Here is a 21,542-nt window from a genome sequence, read left to right on the forward strand (position 1 = left end):
TAAAAATACACATAAATGTTGAAATAAAGATAAGTAAAGAAATAATAAAATTGTTTAAAGCGACAATTAGAAATATTAAAAAGTTTCGATGAGGAAACATTTTTCAAATAAAATAAGTAAACATTTTCATCACTATCAAACGAATAGAATTATTATTAATCTTTCAAAGATGAAAAGATCTCTCTCACCCAAAAAGAAAGAAAGATGACATATACAATTTTTTATCGTTCAACCCCCTTACTTGGCCTACCCATGTGCATGTTATTTTTCTACCACCTTGGCCTTCTCCAAGCACCCCCGGACTTCCCCACTTGTTTTTCTTGCTTTGCTATATATATATATATATATCCTTTCTTTTTCGTTTTTTTAATTGCGCATATGCCTGTTCCTTTCCCTATATCTTTATCGACAAGTACTTATCCTTCAATGTGCTGTTTTGTATGTTATTATTATTATGGGCATACAATGTATGTGTATAGTATTTATTAAGGATTACTATTATGAAATCTTTGTGATAATAATGGGCATGGTCTTACTGATAAGAATACATCATGAATTCATATGGATGATAAAACTATACAAGTAAAACAGGTGCGACAGCACCAACGCGTGTGGGGGTGGGAATTGGGAAAGGAGTGGCCTTCGGTTGGTGACTATGGTGTTGGTGGCAGGATTCAACCCCCTAGAAAGCATGTACTAAGGTAGCATGACAAACAGAAAAAGGAGTCCACACTTAAGAAACAAAAGCCCAAACCAAGAACTTGGGATTTAAAAAGAAACAGAAGCCCAAAGAAACGAAAGTACGAAACAGAAAGCCCAAAAAGTTAGACCACCAAAACAGCCTAAAGTATCCATGGAATAGAGTTTGTATCAAGATGTAAGAGGCCCAACTCAGCTATAATTAGGAGATAAAATTAAATAAATTTATAATTATACCTTTTATTATTTTTAATATTCATTTTGATGTTTTAGATACTTTTAAATTTTAATTACCTTCATGAAGAAAATAATATATATATTTATAAAAGCTTTACTTATAGAAATACATCATGATTAATTTCCAGTTGACCTAATATTGGACTCTTTTGTGACTTTTTATGGGTAATTTTGACATTTTTAGAGAAATAAATTGAGGTATGATGAGTAGCTTTGATATTTTAAGAGGATTAATTAAGGTATGATCGTTTTCCATTTTAATGTAATTTCAATTTTCTATATGGTTTTATTATGCTTCTAGGTACAAATTTTGACAATTTTGTACATAATATGAATTTAAATAAGTTTGGGTTTAGGTTAATCATGTTTTTTGTTTTAATCATGTCGATACAATTTAGATACCAATAAATCGTATTTTAACCGTATCAAATCCACTTAATTTGTTTAAGATCTGTCTAAGACACAATTAATTAATCATGTTATTTTATAACCATATAACCTCTAACCTATTTATTATTTATTTATTTAATGGTGTTCACTTGTCGAGTAGACATATTTAATGTGCAGTTAAGACCTATTTAATTATCCATATAAGAACAAATATTTTTTTGATGATTAAGATGTATTGATGTCGAATTTTGTTATATTTGATAAATATTATGATTCTTATAATTTTTTATTATAAATTTGAATTATAAAATTATATTTTAATTATATATATTAATTTAATCGTGTTAATAGTGTAAATAAGTAAATAAGTTATAAATCTATAAATTTTAATAATGTGAACAAATCGTATTATACCATTTAAAATTTAACTCAACACGTTTGATGAACATATTAACTATATAATGTGTGTTACATGTTTATTAAACTTATCCATGTATGTGTTTAAAATTCTAACACGATTAGTTAATCGTGTCATATTCATATTTATTCATATAAATGTTAATATCTTATATTTATACGATATGATAATGCTAGTTAAATTTTTATCTAGACAAGTATACGTATCAAATAGATAGTATATAAGCAAGCAGAGTATCGATCTCATAGAGAATTGATATAAAATTTTACTAAATACTAAAATTAAAACAATTTAATCTTATCCAAACAATCAATATCAAATAACTAAATTAATTAACTGAAAATAATTAACCAAAATTTAAACTAAAAAGAATAAATCAAAGTAATAATAACTTGGGTAAAAATCAAATCAAGAAAGCCTAAGATTACAATATCCCTCACACTTCATCTAAATCTTACATTTCTTCCTTAACTTATTTCAATGGGTTGAATTACTAACCTAGAGTCCTCAATTATTTATTAAAGGTCTCCCAAATCTTGTTATAAGAATATCTATTTTGATTAAAACACGGTATCCCTATGTGAATTAAGATTAAAACAAACTCATTAAGTTCAGGCTCTAATTTGGTTACATATGATTTATAGGTGTATCTTTATCCTATACGCAAATCAATTAATAAGATCATATGTGTCACGACCCAAATTTCGGGCCATGACCGACGGCCCAATGGACATAGTCCACTAAGCCCAAGCAAACCTATTAATATGAACTGTTCATCATTCCATCAAAGGTTGCTAAGTCACATTTCATAACTTCGAATCAAATTAATACTAAGCATTGCCAACTTGTAGTGGCATTACCAATCAAGTATACATGTATTGTCTAAAATATATGTCTAAATAATTTACATCAGGTTTATCTATACATATAAAAAAGGAGACTCGATTTCCAGCGAAAAGACCCAAGTGACGTACGGCTACTGAATGCCGAGATACCTACCAAGGAAACAAATCTACAAGGGCACCTCGACCTAGTTATCGGCTACCTCTTGATATGAAAACATGAGTTGAAAACGGTGAGTATAAACCCGGTGAGTGAACATAAGAAGGGAACAAGCAATCAATAGGAAGAATTTGGAAATCATGATGCACTTGTTTCAAAAACAATGCAATTGATTTAGTTTCTTACCAAAAACCCCTCATTTCAAACTCTGATTAATAACCTCATAGTGTTGCAAAAACCTATAATCAATCCATGAAGTTAAATGGGTGAAAAGTATGTCAAAATCAAGCAAGATAGCAAGCATGGCAGTAAGTTTCTAGCTGTAGCGAAGTTCATTCTCGCTGCAGTGAGATTCGGGAGGCTAAAACAAAAAGTTTCTCGCTGCAGCGAGAAAATAGTGTCAATTTTCATATGTTTCAGTTTTTCTATCATATCTCCCACTAAAGAAGTCCAATTGACCTGATTTTTAGACCATTAGAAAACTAAGAGGCAGGGCTACAACTTTTGTGTTTACCACTTTTCCCATTTCGGACAGGAATGCAGTCAAAATCTTTATCAAAGTAAAAGAACTGCACCAAAACCCAAGAGTTTCTTGCTGCAGCGAGTTGTTGGCTGCCAAAACAGAATGTTTCTTGCTGCAGCGAGAAGCAGGGCACCTAGGTGTTAAAAGGACCTTCTTTGCACTAAAAATTCATTTGGTGTTGCAATAAAAATCAATTTGCAAGAAAATGGGAAATTCTTAAGATTCATCATGCCAAATTTCACATGCATTACATCCATAAACCATATTCATGAGCTTTCTATAACACACACATTTACATATACATACATCGTCATCATGTGTGCACTCCCTACTCGCACACTCTATCATCATCATGTGTGCACTCCCTACTCGCACACTCAACATTATCACCCAACATCATTCATCAATACACAACACATATTCATAAGATATATACATGCATACCAACATAATATAAAGCATATGGATTCATCCTTATACACATCTCACAATATAAAAAACGTTTAATCAAGGCTTGTTCCCTAGCACACATTTTCAAAGAAAAGTTGGATAAAATCATTCAAATATCTTGTGCAAATACATTCACATTCCCAAAACAAGTTTGAAATGCAAGTCCATTCACCGGTATTTCGTTGAACCTTTAGTCGATTCTAACTTCCCTAATGGTCCAAATGGAACGGTGGGGCTTCGTTGGAACCTATCATCACATTAACATCACAATTAACTCAATTCTCATAATTACAAGTTCTACAAGCTATCACCTACTAGTTTCAAAGTGCCATTAAATGGCTATCGTTTGCAATACTCTAATCACACTTAAATGAATAACAATCCCAACAAATAAACTCTCACAAATTTAATTACTAGACATTCTCAACACTTAAAACTCAACTCCAATTTACTATTCACCTTGATAGCTTTGTAACTTTGAAATTCTTTCAAAAAAATTTCCAAGCTATTATGGGAGTTCTCTCTTTCTCTCTCTAAACACCTAACTAGTGAGAGAAAGTATAGAAGTAGGATTTTTCAAGGGTTTTAAAGTGAGAGAGTGGAAGAGCACAAGGATTTATGAAAGGGTGCACCAAAAGCATGAAAAGTGAAGCTATTTTGAGGGAGGTTATAGAGGTTCATATCAAGCTTCTATGGAGGTTGGAAGCAACGTGAAAGAGAAAAAGGAAGAAGAAGAAGAAGAAGCTGCTGGAAAATGGGAAAAGAAGCTGCTGGAAGAAAGAGATATTGATAGCCCAAGCTTATCCACTCTACTTAAATTACCAAAATGCCCTCACAAGTCAACTTGTTCTCCTCCAGTCCTTTATGCAATCTTTTTGCTCCTTTGACACTAGGACAAGGTCCATAATGGTCTAGAAATGCTCGGATTCATGAAAACTTATAAATTTTTACCTAAGGTGAAAAATGACCATTTTGCCCCTATCGTGAAAATCATCACCATTTTTATTTCCTTCATCATTTTACGCATATTTAATCTTCCATTTATGCCTTAGGCTTACTTAAGTCTTAATATTGTTTAAAACTTACTTTTAGGGGCTTACTAAGGAAATGACGAAATTAGCCCTAACCCGTGTTGTTACGTCTATGTCTAGTTACGAGCCTATAGAGGTCGAGGTCTCACAATATGCTATCCCAATCTTAGTCTACATTAAACTTCCTTTTCCAAGTTTGTTTAGATTTCTAGATCAATTTAGTTGGTAACCAAGCAATTAAAAGTATTAAGAATTAATTGAAATAAACAATTCAATTCCATTGAAAATAAGCAAGAAAGAGATTAAAAATTTAAATTACATGTGAGTTCAATTGTAATTCTTGAAAAAGAAAATTAACTCCTCATAATTGCAAAGATAAATAACATTATATAAAATTCAACCATTGAGAGTAAAAAGAAAAATAAAAGCTAAAGAAAAAAGCAAAACAAGTATCTATAACCTTGCTTTCCAAGTTTCAACCTAAACTTTTAGCTTCTTGAATCTTCAAAAGTTATCCCTCTAATGTCTCATCAAAATATCCTATTTATACTAACAAACTTAACTTATAATTCTCTAAGTTGACCTACTAATTTAATTGGGCTTAAAAGTGTACTGAGAGTCCCAAACATCAACTATCAGTCTTAAAATTACATTCCCACAACAGAATGCCCAACCATTTTCCAATGCAATTTTCTCTATCTTCAAGGCAGAACTGGGTAAAGTGATCTCCAATGAAAGTTTTAGCTCTGTCTCTTAGCTTTTCAATGGTTCAAGAATCGCAGTATTTGGAATTCTGTAGTGCGAGTTGTGGTCCAAACATTGAAGCATATGCAAGCAGACTTCTGGGTCTTTCAACACCTTATTTCCAAAATTAAGTTCAATTCCCTTAGTTCTTACAAAATATAAAAACTAATAAATAATAACCAAATTAAAAGAAATAACATAAAATTAAGATAACTTGCTTAAAAATAAACTAAATATAAAAACAACCAAAAATAACTAAATTATAATTAAAAATTAAAGACTTAGCTAATATTTAATAACAAAATTGGACTAAAATAATTATAAAATAGAATTATCAGATAAAATACGAAAACAAAGATTGTTAAATTTATTTAAATATAATTTGTATAAAATATTTTGATAGATAGTGCACAATTTTAATTGGGATTAAATTAAAAAATAATAGTAGGAAATGCTCTCATTAATTAATTATTAGAAATTTACCGGCGTGTTGCACACGGAGACAATAATGCATGTTGTAATAGTTATGTTTATCATATTTTTCATTCTATAACTTTTTGTAGGTGAGGACTAAAGTAAGCCCATGTACTAAAAATTACATATTCAAAATGTTATAGCCAGTAGTAGACAATGCAAAGCAATATTATGACAATTTGTAATTTTATATATTGATTGTTAGCTTAGTTACAAAAAGCGGTGTCTGTAAACAAAAGCTAGAATAAGGCTTTGGCAAAGCTGCATAAAAGATGCACCGTTTTGCATCTTTTTGAGGTAGTGTATTAATGTTTTGCCAGTACTCTAAGCATATATTAAAAATGTAGTAATAGTATGCAATAAAACATAAAACTTTATGACTAAACAATTATCTAAAACTAATAGTAATTGATATTCGGCTTGGAACCATAGAACTTCAAATCAAGGATATTGGACATTTTGCTTGGAATTATAGCACTACAAAATAAGATATCAAGCATTATAATTAGAACTGTAAGACCTCAAGTCAAGGATATCAAGCTTTATACTTTGAAACGTAGCATTACAAATTAAAGATATAATTAAGTAGTATCAAAGATATCATTTATTATACTTGAAGCCGTAGTACCCTAGATCAAGAATATCAAACATTAGGCTTGAAAGCATGGCACTACAAATCAAGGATATCAAGTATAATGATTTGAACTGTATCACTATAGATCAAGATATCAAGTATTATGCTTGCTACCATAACACCTTATATAAAAGATATTATGTTTTAGACTTGGAATTGTAGTATTATAGATCAAAGATATTTAGTAGATGTCAAGTAAATATCATGACATAGCACTTCATGAATCGTGACACTAAATCAACCATTTTGCTCAAATTAAGATACGTCTGTCATATGACTATCTTACAATATACTATTGTAAGTTACCGCACACGCGTGTTACTATGTTTTTATGTTACTTAAGATTTAAAATTAATCAACATTTAAAACAAAAGCAACCTTTGTGAACTATTTTCTCACAATTAGTAATTTTAAAATACTAAAATGAACAAAATCTAGAAGAATTTTTCTTATTTGTGATCCACATGATTTTAAAATCTTTAAGAATTTTACTTAAGATAGGTTAAGAAAATAACCTTCTTATGAAATACCCCATACTTTGATATGGTGATAAATAAAGTTGATCGAATGCAAATTGAGGTCAATTAAAATATTTAGAAGTGATAAAAGACGAAAGGAGTAGTTTAGGATAAAATATTTCGCAAGTGAGAAAATAATAATAATTTTATCGGAGGAGAATTTGTGAGATAAAAGGCGATTTGGAAGTCAAGTGAGGCATAATAAGGTATTTTGGGTACCAAGGAGACAAGATAAAATTTTTAGAATAAAATAATATTTTATTAATAAAATAATATTAAAATATTAATATTTAGTGGGATGTCGAAGTCAATCAAGAAGAAGGATCATATGGTTGATCCAAGTGGGGGAGAAGATGATAAGCCCGACTCTATAAAAATAATTGTCATGACATACATGTGATGGATAGCATGTTTGCATGCTAAGAGAGTCCCGAAAAAAATTTATAAAAGTCGGTATTATACCTAGACGTACAACAAAGTTGATTTAAACCTCGAACTAGATCAAATAGAGAATTTACGATGAAATTAAGAATTTTAAAGTCCCAGAATGGTTTAATATGGTGATTCAGAGTTTGAGGATCAATTTGGAGTCAAACCAGAATTTTCACTATCTAGGGGCAAAATGGTCATTTGCCACTTGAGGACAAAATGGGAATTTTAGAAAAGATTTTTTGGCCCCATTTGACTTATTGGAGTATAATTTGACTTATTGGAGTAAGATTTGAGGTTTAGAAGTGAAAAATTTTAATTTCGGTATAATTTGTAGTAAAAGGATAAAATGGTAATTTTACCATTCGGAATCGAAAATTTAATTTTTTGAAAGGATTTTGATCAAATTTAATTATTTGGAGTGTGAAATGAGTATGAGGAGTGAAAATTATGCATTATGGAAAATTTTCAATTTTTGGGGTAAAAATGTAATTTTTGAAAAGTTCAGGGGCAAAAGTGTAATTTTGAAAAATTTGCTCCACCAAAACTTTGGAAAAATCTGGAAATTTCACTTAAGACTTGGATAAGTCAAAGGGAATGCATGGTGGAAAAAATAGGACAAGTGGATGGCTAGAAAAAAAAATAAATTAATAAAATATTTAAAATATGAATAAAATAATATTATTTCATTAAACAATAAAAAGGCATAAAAAAATCAGCCCACCCATTCTTCTTCTTCAACATTCGGCCAAGCAAGAAACAAGAGAGAGAAAGGAGAAAACAAAACCCTAGAGAGAGAAAATCAAAGAAAAAGTGTGAATTTTCAAGGAAATTAAGTGAAAAAGGTGAGATTTTTTCTATTAAGCTTGAGTTTTCTTATTCCCAAGCATTTCTCTTTATTTTCCATGATTAAATTACATGTTTTCATGATGAATTCAATTGTGAAAAAATGGGTTAGGAGAGAGAAAGTTGTTGGATTTATTTGATTTTAATTTATGTTAGTGTTTTTAGTTAGTTTAGCATATTTAGAAACAAAACAATAAGAAAAGAATTTATTTTCTCCCCCAACCATTAATGGCTGAATTTACCATGTAGTGAGTGAGGATGAGTTTGATTTTATTCTAGGAGAATTGGTTAAGGAATAATGAATTATGAGCTTAGAAAAATAATGGGAATTTTCGGAGCAAAAATACGAATTTTTACCCACTAGGGGTATTTTCGTAATTTGCTATTGAGACTGATAATTTGCATCACACTGAGGGACATTAAGTTAATTTGGGTGCAATTGAGGTATAGAAACTGAAAAGAATTAAATTGGAGTTTAAACGAACCCGTTAGGAATTTAATCGGGTGATAAGACGAATTAGGCCAATACCGGGTTTAGATAGTTACCAGTGCATTTTTGCATTCCATATCATGCATTGGTAGTCTAAATTAGTTTAATTTTGATTTAGTACCAACTTAGTGAAATTCTCGATTTTGTACTGTGTCAAGGTGGTGAGTCCTCCAATAAAGGCAAGGAAATTGCATCCGAGGACCAGTAGACAGAGTGCTTCGAAAGTCTGCATTCTAGACATTGTGAGTGAACTTATTATCGTCTTAATTATCTAGAGTAGTTTTATACAACTGTGTGATTTTATGAAAAATGAGTTTAAATGGTAAATTGCTATGTTTTAAGAGAAATTGTGATTTTATAAAATGATTTTATAAATTTTCTGGAAAATCGAATATTGGTTTTGAAAATAGAGTAATTGGAGACTGCTAGTTTGTGTTGCAAATTTATGGTTTTGAATCGAATGGCTTATGATAATAAATGAGCATGAATGGCTAAACTGATTTTGGTGTTAGAATTATTTATACTGTGTATTCAGCCTTGAGAGGCTAGGTTGCGATAAATTACCATGTCATGCTAGAATGAATTTTATTGATTGGTGGATTATATATTAATTATTTACTGCAGAGGGGGTTCCATGGACCAGCCTATTAGAGGGGCACGGTAAACTCCATTATATTATTACCTCGAACGGAGAGGCGTGTAGGGTATCTCCTGGGGTAAAGCTTAGGGTTCACTTTACGCCAAACCACCACGTGACGGGGAACTCAGCCAATGCCAAGGAACGGCTGTATTTTTCTCAAACTAAAAATATATTTTAAGTGTATACGAAATTTTAACAGCCTTGGCGGACTCGGTTAAATGCCCTGCGCAAGGTATCACCGAGTATGAGTTTTGGCACGAGCCAAAGTTTTAAGAAATTCATAAACCAAGTTGATTACTCGATTTTTATGGATTGATTTTATTTGGTTGAAATGAGTTGAATGGTAATGAAATTACAGTATGATGATTTATTTTAATTGTCTCCATTTACTCGACTTTAGATAGTTTAGATGGTATCCGTTTACTCACTGAGATTTTATAATCTCACCACCCTCATTTCCTCACATTTCAGGCTCAGGGAATTCCGTAGTTAGCTGACTTGAACAAGGACCTTCATTTGGACTCGAATCGGTAAAAGTTGTAGGTTTTCAGCTTCCGATGCATTTTGGATAGATATGGGCCCACGTGTCACTGTAAAAGAAATTTTATGCTTTGGTTATTTGCTTTATAGTATATATGAATATAATTATCTTTTACGCTATAAGAATTATGTACCGATAGTTTTATGAAAATTATTTTACAAGAAAATAGTTTATTTTATTGAATATTTTTATCATATTCAAATGGTCAAATTTTCACTTCAAATGAACGTTTTAGATACTTAATTTTTTTTATCATTAAATATATATTTTCGACTTGCCTACTACATTTTTAGCAAGTTTCGAGGTCTTCGACAAAAATGACGAAAATGTCCCTGTGAGCCAAAAAAAAAACATGTTATGTTATGATTTGAAAATGATTTGTAATCTTTCGTATTTTGATTATTTGATAACTATTGCTCACCGGGGAAGTGCGAAAGCTGATACGAGAGCCTTGCGAGGTTTCGATCGACATTCGGGGTGAAAAATATTTGTCGAGGCTTCGCGGCGGTTGTCACGGGCTCGATGGGGAGTTCTGGGTCGTGACATCTTATGTGCTTTTATTGGCATGTTTGAGAAGCTTAAATTATAAATACTTGCTTGTAAATACTGATTCATGCAAAATTTGATGCAAGTAATAATCTTGTACTCCGTCTATACCAATACTTTATGATAAAAAAAGATAAAATTTTTGTATGTGTTGCTTTTCAAATATTTTACCTAATAAAAGCATTAAACTCGAGAAAGAGAAGAAGAAAATTGTACAAAAAGAAAGAACAACATAAAAAGACAAAAAAAGACATTAAAACAAATTATAAATCCGAAAATGCCCTCAAGAAAAAAAAGGACTAGAAATTTAAAAGACTAAAAGAGATCTTCAAATGAAACAAACGCAAAAAAATCTTCTCATCCAACTTAGTCAATTGATTTCCACGTGGTAATCAATTGGACATGACACGCGAAATCAAGTAGACCTCTCAAAAGACAAATTTAATATATAGATATAGATAAATATGATCCATGTGTCCGACAATTAGTTTAATGGGCTCATTTTCTTGCGTTTGCCTGCATACAAGGAAAACATCTTATTGCTTAACGAAGAATAATTTCTCCCAATCCAACTACATGCCACAACCAAAAATAGTTTTTCCGAATTCAATTACATGCCACTTGTCATCTAATTAAGAAGCCAGATGGTGTCCAATTGAAGCCCTTACAAAAGACTTTTAATATACCAGAACAGATAACTCGGAGGCATAGCTGAGCAGGCCTCAGTAGCACAAATCAAATCATTGCCGGACATATGAATGCGTAGTTGGCGGACGCGCGTGAACCAAATCGTTGCTGATAATCTAGAATGTACCAAAGTGGGCACATTGTCCCATAATACAAACAAGACAGAGTTCACGGGCACCACATAGCCTAAGCTCACGAGACAACCTTCAATCATATATTGTTGCATGCTAAAAATTCACAGCCACCAATCACATTTCTTACACCAACTCACACACTTTAAAAGGCAAAAGCAGAAAAGAATGAACAATCATTTTAATTAACAAGTTATTGGAGCTTGTGATCCACTCAATATAATGTAATTTCGTTTAGTCATCCAACAGTACGCCCAACCCATCTTCGAGTGCCTATAAAAATTAGGAAGGGATCCTCCAAAATCAGAGCCAACACACAATCCCGACCTAAGACTTTTAACCGTCTCTCCTGTTTTGCCGCTCTTTACCAAGTGAAATGAAGCCCCATTTCCTCCTTTTCTTCGTTCTATCATACACTCTCGCTGTAGGTAACTTTTTGGCAACTTCCCAATCAGTTCCATCTCCTGGAGCTCATGGCACAATACCCGACAATGAAACAATATACAAAGTTTCCAAGCAACTCTGTTGGGGTTGTGTTGGCGAGTCACTAGAGTTTTTGTTCACACACAATTTGGTTAGGGCAGCAAAATGGGAGCTACCCTTGTTTTGGGATTTCCAGCTTGAGAAATATGCTCGGTGGTGGGCAAGCCAAAGAAAAGCAGACTGCAAGCTTCAGCACTCTTTTCCAGAGGGTGATTTCAAGCTTGGGGAGAACATATATTGGGGCAGTGGCTCAACGTGGAGGCCGAGTGATGCTGTGAGTGCATGGTCTGAGGAAGAAAAATATTATAACTATGCAAGCAACTCGTGCCAGGGGGGACAGATGTGCGGGCACTACACGCAAATTGTTTGGAAGAATACCAGAAGACTTGGCTGCGCTCGAGTCGTATGTGAGGATGGAGATGTTTTCATGACATGCAATTACGATCCGCCGGGTAACTATATTGGCGAAAGGCCATATTGATGCTGGAGTTTGAATATTCTTACTAGTAGTAAACTTCTTCCAAGGGGTACCTTAACTACTCCTGTTCAACTTCAGTACTATTTTCGAAAAAACTTCTGATGCTAGCTGGCTCACTTCAATGCAACTATTACATTGAAGGCAAGAAATTTTTCCAAAAATAGTGAACTGAACAAGTATTTTAAGGTATCCACTGCAAACATATATATATATATATATATACTTTGTACTTGTATGGAATTGAGTGTGGAAATAGCTAGATCTTATAGTGTTCGGGTGTAAATCAAATGGAACCTGGAATAGGGGGCTGAATTCTGAATATGTCCTGCGTATTGTTCTCAGTATTTGTAGTAGTATCTGAAATCCTGCATGTTCTGCTGGAATTCGGCAGAAAGCAATTTGTGCAATCTCTTTGTTGTAACCCTCGCAATTGCAAGTACCAAACTCATATTCAGGGGAGGAAGAGTAAGGACATATGACAAACTTTTTGCTTGGTGTCAGGCCTATAGATTTGGATTATCTCTGAATCAGGGCTAACATAAATTTGGGCCACACTGGTTGAGATGGACTATCTGTAGCTCAAATTATATTGGACATTTAAGTTAATCTAAAAAAAAAAAAAAAAGAAAAACCTCGTGATATCAGATAGGATTGGAATTTGGAAAGGATATTATGGATGATTGGACGTATTTAGTTAATTGCTAGAATAGAAGAAAGTTTTATTAAAAGGAGGAAATAGAAGAAGATGAAGAAGAATAGAGGACAAAGTTGGTTACGAGTATCAAGAGTGAAGACAAGACAACCGTTTCCCTACCAAATCCTTTACATCTGTAAAGTCACCACATACTACTCTGTGGTTGTGATTTTCCCATGCGCCACGACCGCAACTGCAAGGTTATACATGTATGCTCTGCATCGCTCCTCTACAATGTTATCTGCGTTCAAGTGGTCTCATTTGGATTGGTCCTAACATTATTACCACTTTCCTTTTTCTCTTTCTACAATGCTACTCATCTATCCATGTACAGTTTGTTCTGAGACATTATTTAATACGTAATATTACCAATCTGGAATAAAATATTGGGCGACCATAATTGCCGTGCTTTTGTCCTTAATACGCAAATTCTTATGAAATTATTGAAGACATACATGGCATGCGGTTGATTTATTCCACTAAAGAAAGAGAAAACCAAAATAAATAAATCAAAGAAAAAGCAAGGAAAACCTTACAATTTAGGCAACAGGTTCCTATGTGCAGAAAATTTGATTACGAAAATCAAGATTTTATCGTACCAAATATTTGTTTGTTCCCAAGCTTAGATTCCATATCGATATATGAATATCAGCAAATTAAAATAAAAAAAAAAAGGGGGTGGGGGGGGGGGGGGGGGAATAAAGGACTTACATATAAAATCACACTAACCCCATACATTATATCTATATATGTGAAAAGTTAATCTCACATTTGATCTTCATATATAAACTTCCACTTGCAAAATTTCATGAAAGCAATCATTGATGAAATTCAGTAAGGTCTTTCTCCAATATAATTCCCAGGAGGATCATAGTTGCAAGTCATGAAAACACCTCTCCCTCCATCACAAGTCACCCTGGCACACCCAACTCTTCTGGTTCTGCTCCACACAATCTGTGTATAATGCCCACATTCCTCCCCTCCGGCGCACGAGTTAGACCAGTAATTGTACCATTTCCTCTCTGAAACCCAGGCCACAGCAGCCTGAGCCGGCGTCCAGCCATTGCCGCTTCCCCAGAAGATATTTTCCCCGTACGGTCCATTGGAGTGCCTCAAAGCACAGTCCTTGCGCCTTTGGTTAGCATACCACTGAGCATATCGCGCCAACCTCGCATCCCACACCAATGGGCGCACCCTAATGGCGGCACGAGCAGCATTTTGAGGAGCCAAGAACTGGTTAACCAGGCTCAGGTAGTTGGCCTGAGTGGTTGAGATGAGCAGTAGGAAAACGATGATTGCGCCATAGCACGCTCTTGTTTGAGAATTTTCCATCAGGGGAATGTTGTTTCTGGGGGCCAATGTACAACAAGGATTTCAGGGTATATAAGATGAAGAATTTTAATTTATTTAATTTTGTTAGATAAGGAAGAAAGGAGTTGAATAAAAGGTTTCAACTATGGGGTGGCAAGCATGTTCGATTATGATTGCCACATTTGTTATTAATGTGGGGTGGACAAAGGTTTTCAAAGATTAAATTTTACTTTCTAAGATTTCATAATTTTCAAGACTGGCGCTTGCTTTTCTCATGTCATCATTTTGATCAATCCACGCCTCACGTTTGCGATAATACAACACATAAAACGACACAAAACCTCTCACTGGTGACTGGAAGCATTAGGTTGTCTTCATTTTACATTTCTTTTGAATAATATTTATTCCTTTTTTGGTCTTGGAATAGATTATCTAGATATATATAGACTAGAATTGTTCAAGGTTCTCTATAGTTATATGATATTCACTTCATATTTTTATATAAAATCTAGTTCTCAATAAGCCCAATCAGACTACACCACGTCACGTAAAAGTGTTTGGTTAAAGCTATCATATATTGAATATTATAATAAGTGATTCCATACAGCTAAGAATGCTAAATTGCTGGTTATTTTCCAAACACTCTACCTGATTTAATGATTCTTCAATCTACAGACCAACTTTATGTATTTTTTTTTCTTAAACAATGGGTTATATTAATTTTCTCAAAAATAAAAAAGAAGTTATCATCTCTCCATCTCTCTCACACTTTGTAATATGGATTTATTCTAAAACTTTATGCTCTCAAACTCTTACTATTTGTACACTTTCCTACATTTAATTTACTACTTCAAAAATAACAAAAAATAACATATTCTGACATATTCAAGATTTATAGATAAATTCAAACATTTGACTTAATAATAGGTCACTCTCCTTGTTAAATTCTCAAATTCAAATCCTCCCATTAAAAGAAAAATAAAGAGGTACTATTCGGCTATTATTGTTGTACAATTTTTTTTTTTATTTCAATTCATCATCGACGAATTCTAAATTCTTTGAAATTTTTTTATCTCACAAACTCATGGATTTCACAACAATCTTTTTTTTTTTTTTTTGTTTTCATGTTCAACTTTAACATCTTCACTTTCAAAAAAATATATAGAGAAGTTTTAAGGATTTTCCATGAAAATTGATAAGAATGTGGTCCACCAGTAGTATAGAATATTTTCCTAAAATTACGCATACGCAAAAGAATGTGTTTAACTTCTTTTACCAATAACAAGGATTGTTGTCATTAATGTTTAAGAGAGAAAAGCGGTGGAGAAACAAATTCTTTTTTCCCTAAAAGTAAAATATGACTATGTATTATTCTATTATCTTATCATTGATAGGTTAGAAAGTATATATTATTTTATTCTCTTAGCACTAAAAGTATTGATTTGTGAAATTAGAAAAATAAAACAAAGAGTAGTAATTGTATTTCTAGGAAAAAACAGCAAAGGATCGAAATTTAATTTTTTATTAAAAATTATATTTATTATTAAATTAAATATAAAAGACATATTTATGTAATTATTAATAAGTGTAGGGCAAGAAATGGGGACATTTTCAAGTTTGGAGCTTTGTGCTGTGTGTGTGGTACATATCATAGCTAATGAATGGTGATCACCAGTTTCGGGCCAAAAAGATTCCTTTGGTCGTACTTATGAAACAAAGCAAGTATAAATATATAACATTCGTTTAAAATTATTATTTCAGTTTTTGCGCAAGTCAAATGTTTTGATCATTTCTTATGCCACCGAGATCAGCGGAGTTGTCAAAATTTTCGCCTTAAATCAATGCTGCTTCTCAGGAACACCTTAATCAACGGAGCCGCTGCAACAACCCTCTCCTTTTTTTATATGCATAGATCAACGTTGAAGGAACGCCAAATAAATCATTTTAATATAAGCCATAAAATAATTATAACTTTTTGTTGTTATTCTTAATTCTTTTACTACTAATGCCCGTAATGATTTAATTTTTTTTTTCTAAATTTCATGTTATTTAAAGTCAAAGCTCTTTTTATACTTGTTATTCAGTGACTGTTTAATGAGAATAACTGAGTTGGTAATACAGTCATGAGTTTGAAAAGACGCTTACTAAAATACCCAAAAATTAAATAAATATTTGAATTTGTTATGAAATATAACTTGAAATAATAATTATTAGAGAAAGTATTTAAATGAAGAGAAAGTATTTAGAAAGAGTAAAAAGATCTTATTCGAGTGTATTTACAAATGAAGTGAGGGGTCTATTTATAAGCTAATTACCTCTTATCTAGATAAAATTTACAAAATCAAAATAATACTAAGGGATTAGATGGATGAATTAAATTCTAATCTTAATCTAATATAATTTACATTAAAATCTATATATACGTAACATAAATAGATATTCAGAAAAATATTCATAACACTCTCCTTTAAATATCTATTATATTAAGAATATGTCGTGTTAAAACCTTACAAGGAAAAAACCTCATCGAAAACAATTCGAGTGAAGGAAAAAGAGTACATAATTCTTATCAAAAATAAATTTTTCAAATATTGTCTCATTAAAAACCTTATAAAAAAAATCTAGTGAGAAAAACCTTGATGAATGAGAAGAGTACAATACGTATTTTACCCCCACTGATGATTGCATTATTTAAAATCTTTAAAACGATTTCCAATCATTTGTACCAACTTTTGAAACATTATAGTAGGAAGGGCTTTGGTGAATAAATCTACTAGATTATCACTTGAACAAATTTGTTGAACACTAGTATCAATTTTTTCTTAGAGATCATGAGTAAAGAAGAATTTTGGTGAAATATGTTTTGTTCTATCACCTTTAATGTATCATTCTTTTAATTGTTTTACACAAGCGGTATTATCTTCATATAATGTTGTTGGAATTTACTTCTTAGTTGACAAGCCACATGTTTCTCAAATATGTTGAGTTACAAATCTTAACCAGACACATTCATGACTTGCCTTATGAATAACGAAAATTTCTGCATGGTTGAAGAATGCCATGAAATAGCTGTACCTCCATATATGAATAAGTAACCTGTTTGGGATCGAGCTTTATGTGGATTAGATAAATATCTTGCATCTACATAACCAATTAAATTTGATTTTTTGATACATTTGAGTAATATAAACTCATGTTCATTGTTCCTCAAAAAAATCAAAGCATATGTTTAATTCCATTTCAATGTCTTTGAGTTGGAGAAGAATTATATCTTGCTAATAAATTTATAGCAAATGATATATCAAGTCATGTATTGCTAGCAAAATACTTAGTGTTCCAATGACACTAAGATATGGTACTTAAGGACCAAGAAGTTTATCTTCTTCACGAGGTCAAACATGGTTTTTTTTCACATCTAGTGGTCTTACAACTATTGGCGAACTCAATGGATGTGCTTTGTCCATATAAAATCGTTTTATCACTTTACTATATAATTAGATTGATGGACAAAAATTCCATTTGTCAAGTGTTCAATCTAAAGACTCAAACAAAACTTTTTTTTTTTTCAAGGTCTTTCATATCAAATTCTTTATTCAAGTAATCCATTGCTTTTGATAACTTATCAAGAGTTTCAATAATATTTAGGTCATCAATATAAACATCAATTATGACAAATTCAGATCCAAATCTTTTTATAAAAACACATGGGTGTATAGAATCATTTTTATAGCCTTTTTTTCGACAAATATTCACTAAGGCGATTATATTATATGTGTCTGGATTACTTTAATCCATATACATATTTATTTAATTTGATCGAATAAATATTCTAAGAATTCAAATTTCGTGCTTCAGGCAACTTAAATCCTTTGGGGGTTTTATTATAAATATCGATATTAAGTAAGCCATATAAATAGGTTGTAGCTACATTCATTAAAAGCATTAATTTCAATCTTTTCATGTATTGCTAGACTAATTAATATAAAATTATAATTGCATCCACCACAATTTCGCAAGTGAATTCCACCTTGATTGCGTCTTTCTACATTGGTCAATTAATTCTATTTCTACATTTTTCAATATAAGTAAGTTCAAGATCCTCAATTTTTCATAATATTTAGCGTTATATTATGTATAAAAAAATTGTCGATGTTTATTTTATTTTAGTTTTATCTTTTCCAGTCATTATATAATTGACTGAGATCTCTTTATTTTCATTGATTTCAGGTACTTAAATTTTTTCTGAAATTATGTCAGGGGTCTCTTATAGAGTTTATGTTTCCTTTTTCTGACCATTTTGAATATTTGCTCTTTTTCTTTTTTTATGATTTTATCTTTGGAACCGATTGGTCTCCATGCTTCCAATGTGCCTTGTCCTACAGGGATATCAATGCTAATAGAAGTATTTGCAGCTATTATATAAGATTTAGTTATTTTCTTTAGGTTAGTAAATATGCCTGGCAACTGATATACTATATTTTACAAAAGATTTATCTTTTGAACTTCAAGTTCACATTGATTTGTGTGATGATCAAAACTAGATAATGATAATTCATTTCAAGAAATTTTCTTTTCCAGCTACTTATTTTCTCTCCCTAATGTTGAAAAAAATTGTTTCATCAACATGACAATTGGCAAACTTTGCCGTGAATAAATCTCCTATTAACAATTTTAAATATTTAATTACAAATAGAGATTCGTATCCAACATATATTCCTAACCTCTTTTGAGGACCTATCTTTGTGTATTGTGGGGGAACGATTGAAACATCTACTGCACATCCAAAAATTCTTAGATGAGAAATATTTGATTTCTGACCATAAACCAATCATATGAGGAGGAATTTATAATAACTTGTTGAACCTAATGTTTACAAGTGCTACAGCATCTACAATGGCAAGCCTCCAAGCAGAAATTGAGAGTTTAGATTTCATAAGCAATGGCCTTGCAACTAATTGGAAGTGTCTTAGAAACGATTCTGCTAGACCATTTTGTTGATGCACATAAGCAATAGGTTGTTCAACAGTTATTCCAACTAATATGCAATATTAAAAGCTTGAGATGTAAATTCACTAGTATTGTCAAGATGAATAATCATAGTTGCAAAATTAGGAAAATGTACTTGCAAATAAATGATTGTAAATGCCAAATTGCAAGTTGATAATAAGCACACATGTGACTAGTCGATGCATCGATTAAAACTATAAAATATCTAAATGATCCATATGGTGGATGTATGAATCTATATATATCATCTTAAATACATTTAAAAGATGTAGGGGATTCAATCCAAATTTAAGCTAGTAATGGTTTTATAATTAATTTGCCTTAAAAGCAAGCAACGCAAAAGAATTCATTAGATAAAAAAATTTTTTGGATTTTCAATGGATGATCACATTAATTTTCAATGATTTTGGCATCATTATTGATATGGGATGGTCCAACTGGTCATGCCAAACATTAAAATTATTAGTAAACTTCTGGTTTACTATAGTATGAGTTTCAATTATTTTAATATTGTGTAGTATAATCTAGAGAATAAAGCAGGTAATTTTTTTCAACACATTTTTCTTATTTGAGATAATAGATATAATATAGAGGTATTAAATGTCTCTTTTATTCGTTGTCTCAATATTTTCATGACTCGGCACTCTTTTTGAGCCCGTGACAACCGCTGCAGTGTCCCGATAAACATATTTACCCGAAATGTCAATCAAAATCTCTCAAGGCTCTAGCATCAGTTTTTTGCCTCCCTTGTGAGCAACAGTTACTAAATATCATGTTTTAAAGGAATATAGACTATTTTCAAGTCAAAGACAATCAAAAAGTAATTTCTACCGCACAGGGGTATTTTGGTCATTATTACTTGAAAATTTTGAAACCTACTAAAAATATAATATATAAATGAAAAATATACATTTCATATCTAAAAATAAATTTAGGGATCTAAATCATCCATTTAAAGTGAATTTTTATCTAATAGAACTAAATAAAAATATTGGATAAAATATTTCATTTTCATATAAAACAATATTTATAAATTTTACGTAAACAATTACTGTAACATAATAACAAAATAAATTCATATACATAATAGCACACAGCGCCAGGGTATACAAAAATATTCTACAATGACATGTGAGTTCCAAAATAACAAAAATAAATAGGACTGTAGACCTACGATTTCTTAGGGTGCAAATCTAAAAGCAAATCCTCTACAAAATCGATTGCCTACAGACTACTCTAAACCTGAAATGGATGAAAAGAAGGGTGGTGAGTTTTTATAAACCCAATGAGTAAGCAAAGTTATCTATAACATCTAAAGCAGAGTAAATGGAGACAATTTAAAATATCTCTTCATAATATGATTCATAACATTAAAACTCATTTCAACCATATAAAACAATTACATTGCATCAAAAATAATCAGTAAGGCTTATGACTCTCTTAAAACTTGACTCGTGCCAAAACTCGTACTCAGTGACACCTTGCGCCGGGCATCCAACCGAGTCCGCCAAGGCTGTTAAATTAACATATACACATAAAACATGTTTTTACGTTTAAAAACGTAGCCATTCCTTGGCGTTGGCTGAGTTTCACCCTCACGTGGTGGTTCTACGTGAAGTGAACTCTAAACTACCTTAGGAGATACCCTCCGCGCCTCTCATACTATGGTAAAATATAACAGGGTTTGCCGTGCCCCTCTAATAGGCTGGTTCACAGAAACCCGCCCACTGCAGTAAGCTAATCACTTACCCACCAAATCAATAAAAATTTCAACAGCATGACATGGCTAATATGATATTACCCAACCTGTCAGGGTAAAACAAAACAATTCATATATTCCACACAAACACAAATCTAGCCATTCATGCCATCACATTGTCATAAGCCATCAATTCAAACCATATGTCAAAACATATATGTAACACAAATATATAGTCTCCACTTACTCAATTTCCAAAACCAGGATTCAATTTCAAACCAAATTATGAAACTCATTTCATTTAACCAACACTTTAGTTATAAAATATAATAGTTTACAATTTAAATTTATTATTCTTTAAAATCATAAAAACGAGTATAAACTACTTTAGATAATTAAGATGATCGTCTATTTACTCACTATAATGGGAGTACTCCTAC

General features: G+C 31.7%; 2 protein-coding genes and 1 long non-coding RNA gene across 3 annotated transcripts; 2 read left to right on the forward strand and 1 right to left on the reverse strand.

Moving 5' to 3' along the window:
• The first annotated feature begins 8,259 nt into the window (after nucleotides 1-8,259).
• LOC148760724 (uncharacterized) lies at nucleotides 8,260-10,710 on the forward strand. Its single transcript, XR_016028504.1, has 3 exons — nucleotides 8,260-8,394; nucleotides 9,044-9,127; nucleotides 9,997-10,710. It is a non-coding gene; the product is annotated as an uncharacterized LOC148760724 (long non-coding RNA).
• Nucleotides 10,711-11,586: 876 nt separating this feature from the next.
• On the forward strand, nucleotides 11,587-12,798 carry LOC18589206 (CAP (Cysteine-rich secretory proteins, Antigen 5, and Pathogenesis-related 1 protein) superfamily protein). Its single transcript, XM_007014074.3, has one exon. It carries the CDS (start codon nucleotides 11,807-11,809, stop codon nucleotides 12,392-12,394), a length of 588 nt encoding a protein of 195 aa, XP_007014136.1. The 5' UTR covers nucleotides 11,587-11,806; the 3' UTR covers nucleotides 12,395-12,798.
• Nucleotides 12,799-13,623: 825 nt separating this feature from the next.
• Nucleotides 13,624-14,606, reverse strand: LOC18589207 (pathogenesis-related protein PR-1-like). The gene has a single exon (XM_007014075.3). The coding sequence runs from the start codon at nucleotides 14,415-14,417 to the stop codon at nucleotides 13,917-13,919; it is 501 nt and encodes a 166-aa protein (XP_007014137.1). The 5' UTR covers nucleotides 14,418-14,606; the 3' UTR covers nucleotides 13,624-13,916.
• Nucleotides 14,607-21,542: the final 6,936 nt, after the last annotated feature.

The sequence above is a fragment of the Theobroma cacao genome, chromosome 9 (assembly GCF_053813885.1).
Source record: "Theobroma cacao isolate CCN51 chromosome 9, ASM5381388v1, whole genome shotgun sequence".
Lineage (NCBI taxonomy): Eukaryota > Viridiplantae > Streptophyta > Magnoliopsida > Malvales > Malvaceae > Theobroma > Theobroma cacao.

What these genes read in the sequence shown, in the direction of transcription:
- LOC18589207 (XM_007014075.3), bottom strand. Translation starts at nt 14,417, where the DNA reads ATGGAAAATTCTCAAACAAGAGCGTGCTATGGCGCAATCATCGTTTTC.
- LOC18589206 (XM_007014074.3), top strand. Translation starts at nt 11,807, where the DNA reads ATGAAGCCCCATTTCCTCCTTTTCTTCGTTCTATCATACACTCTCGCT.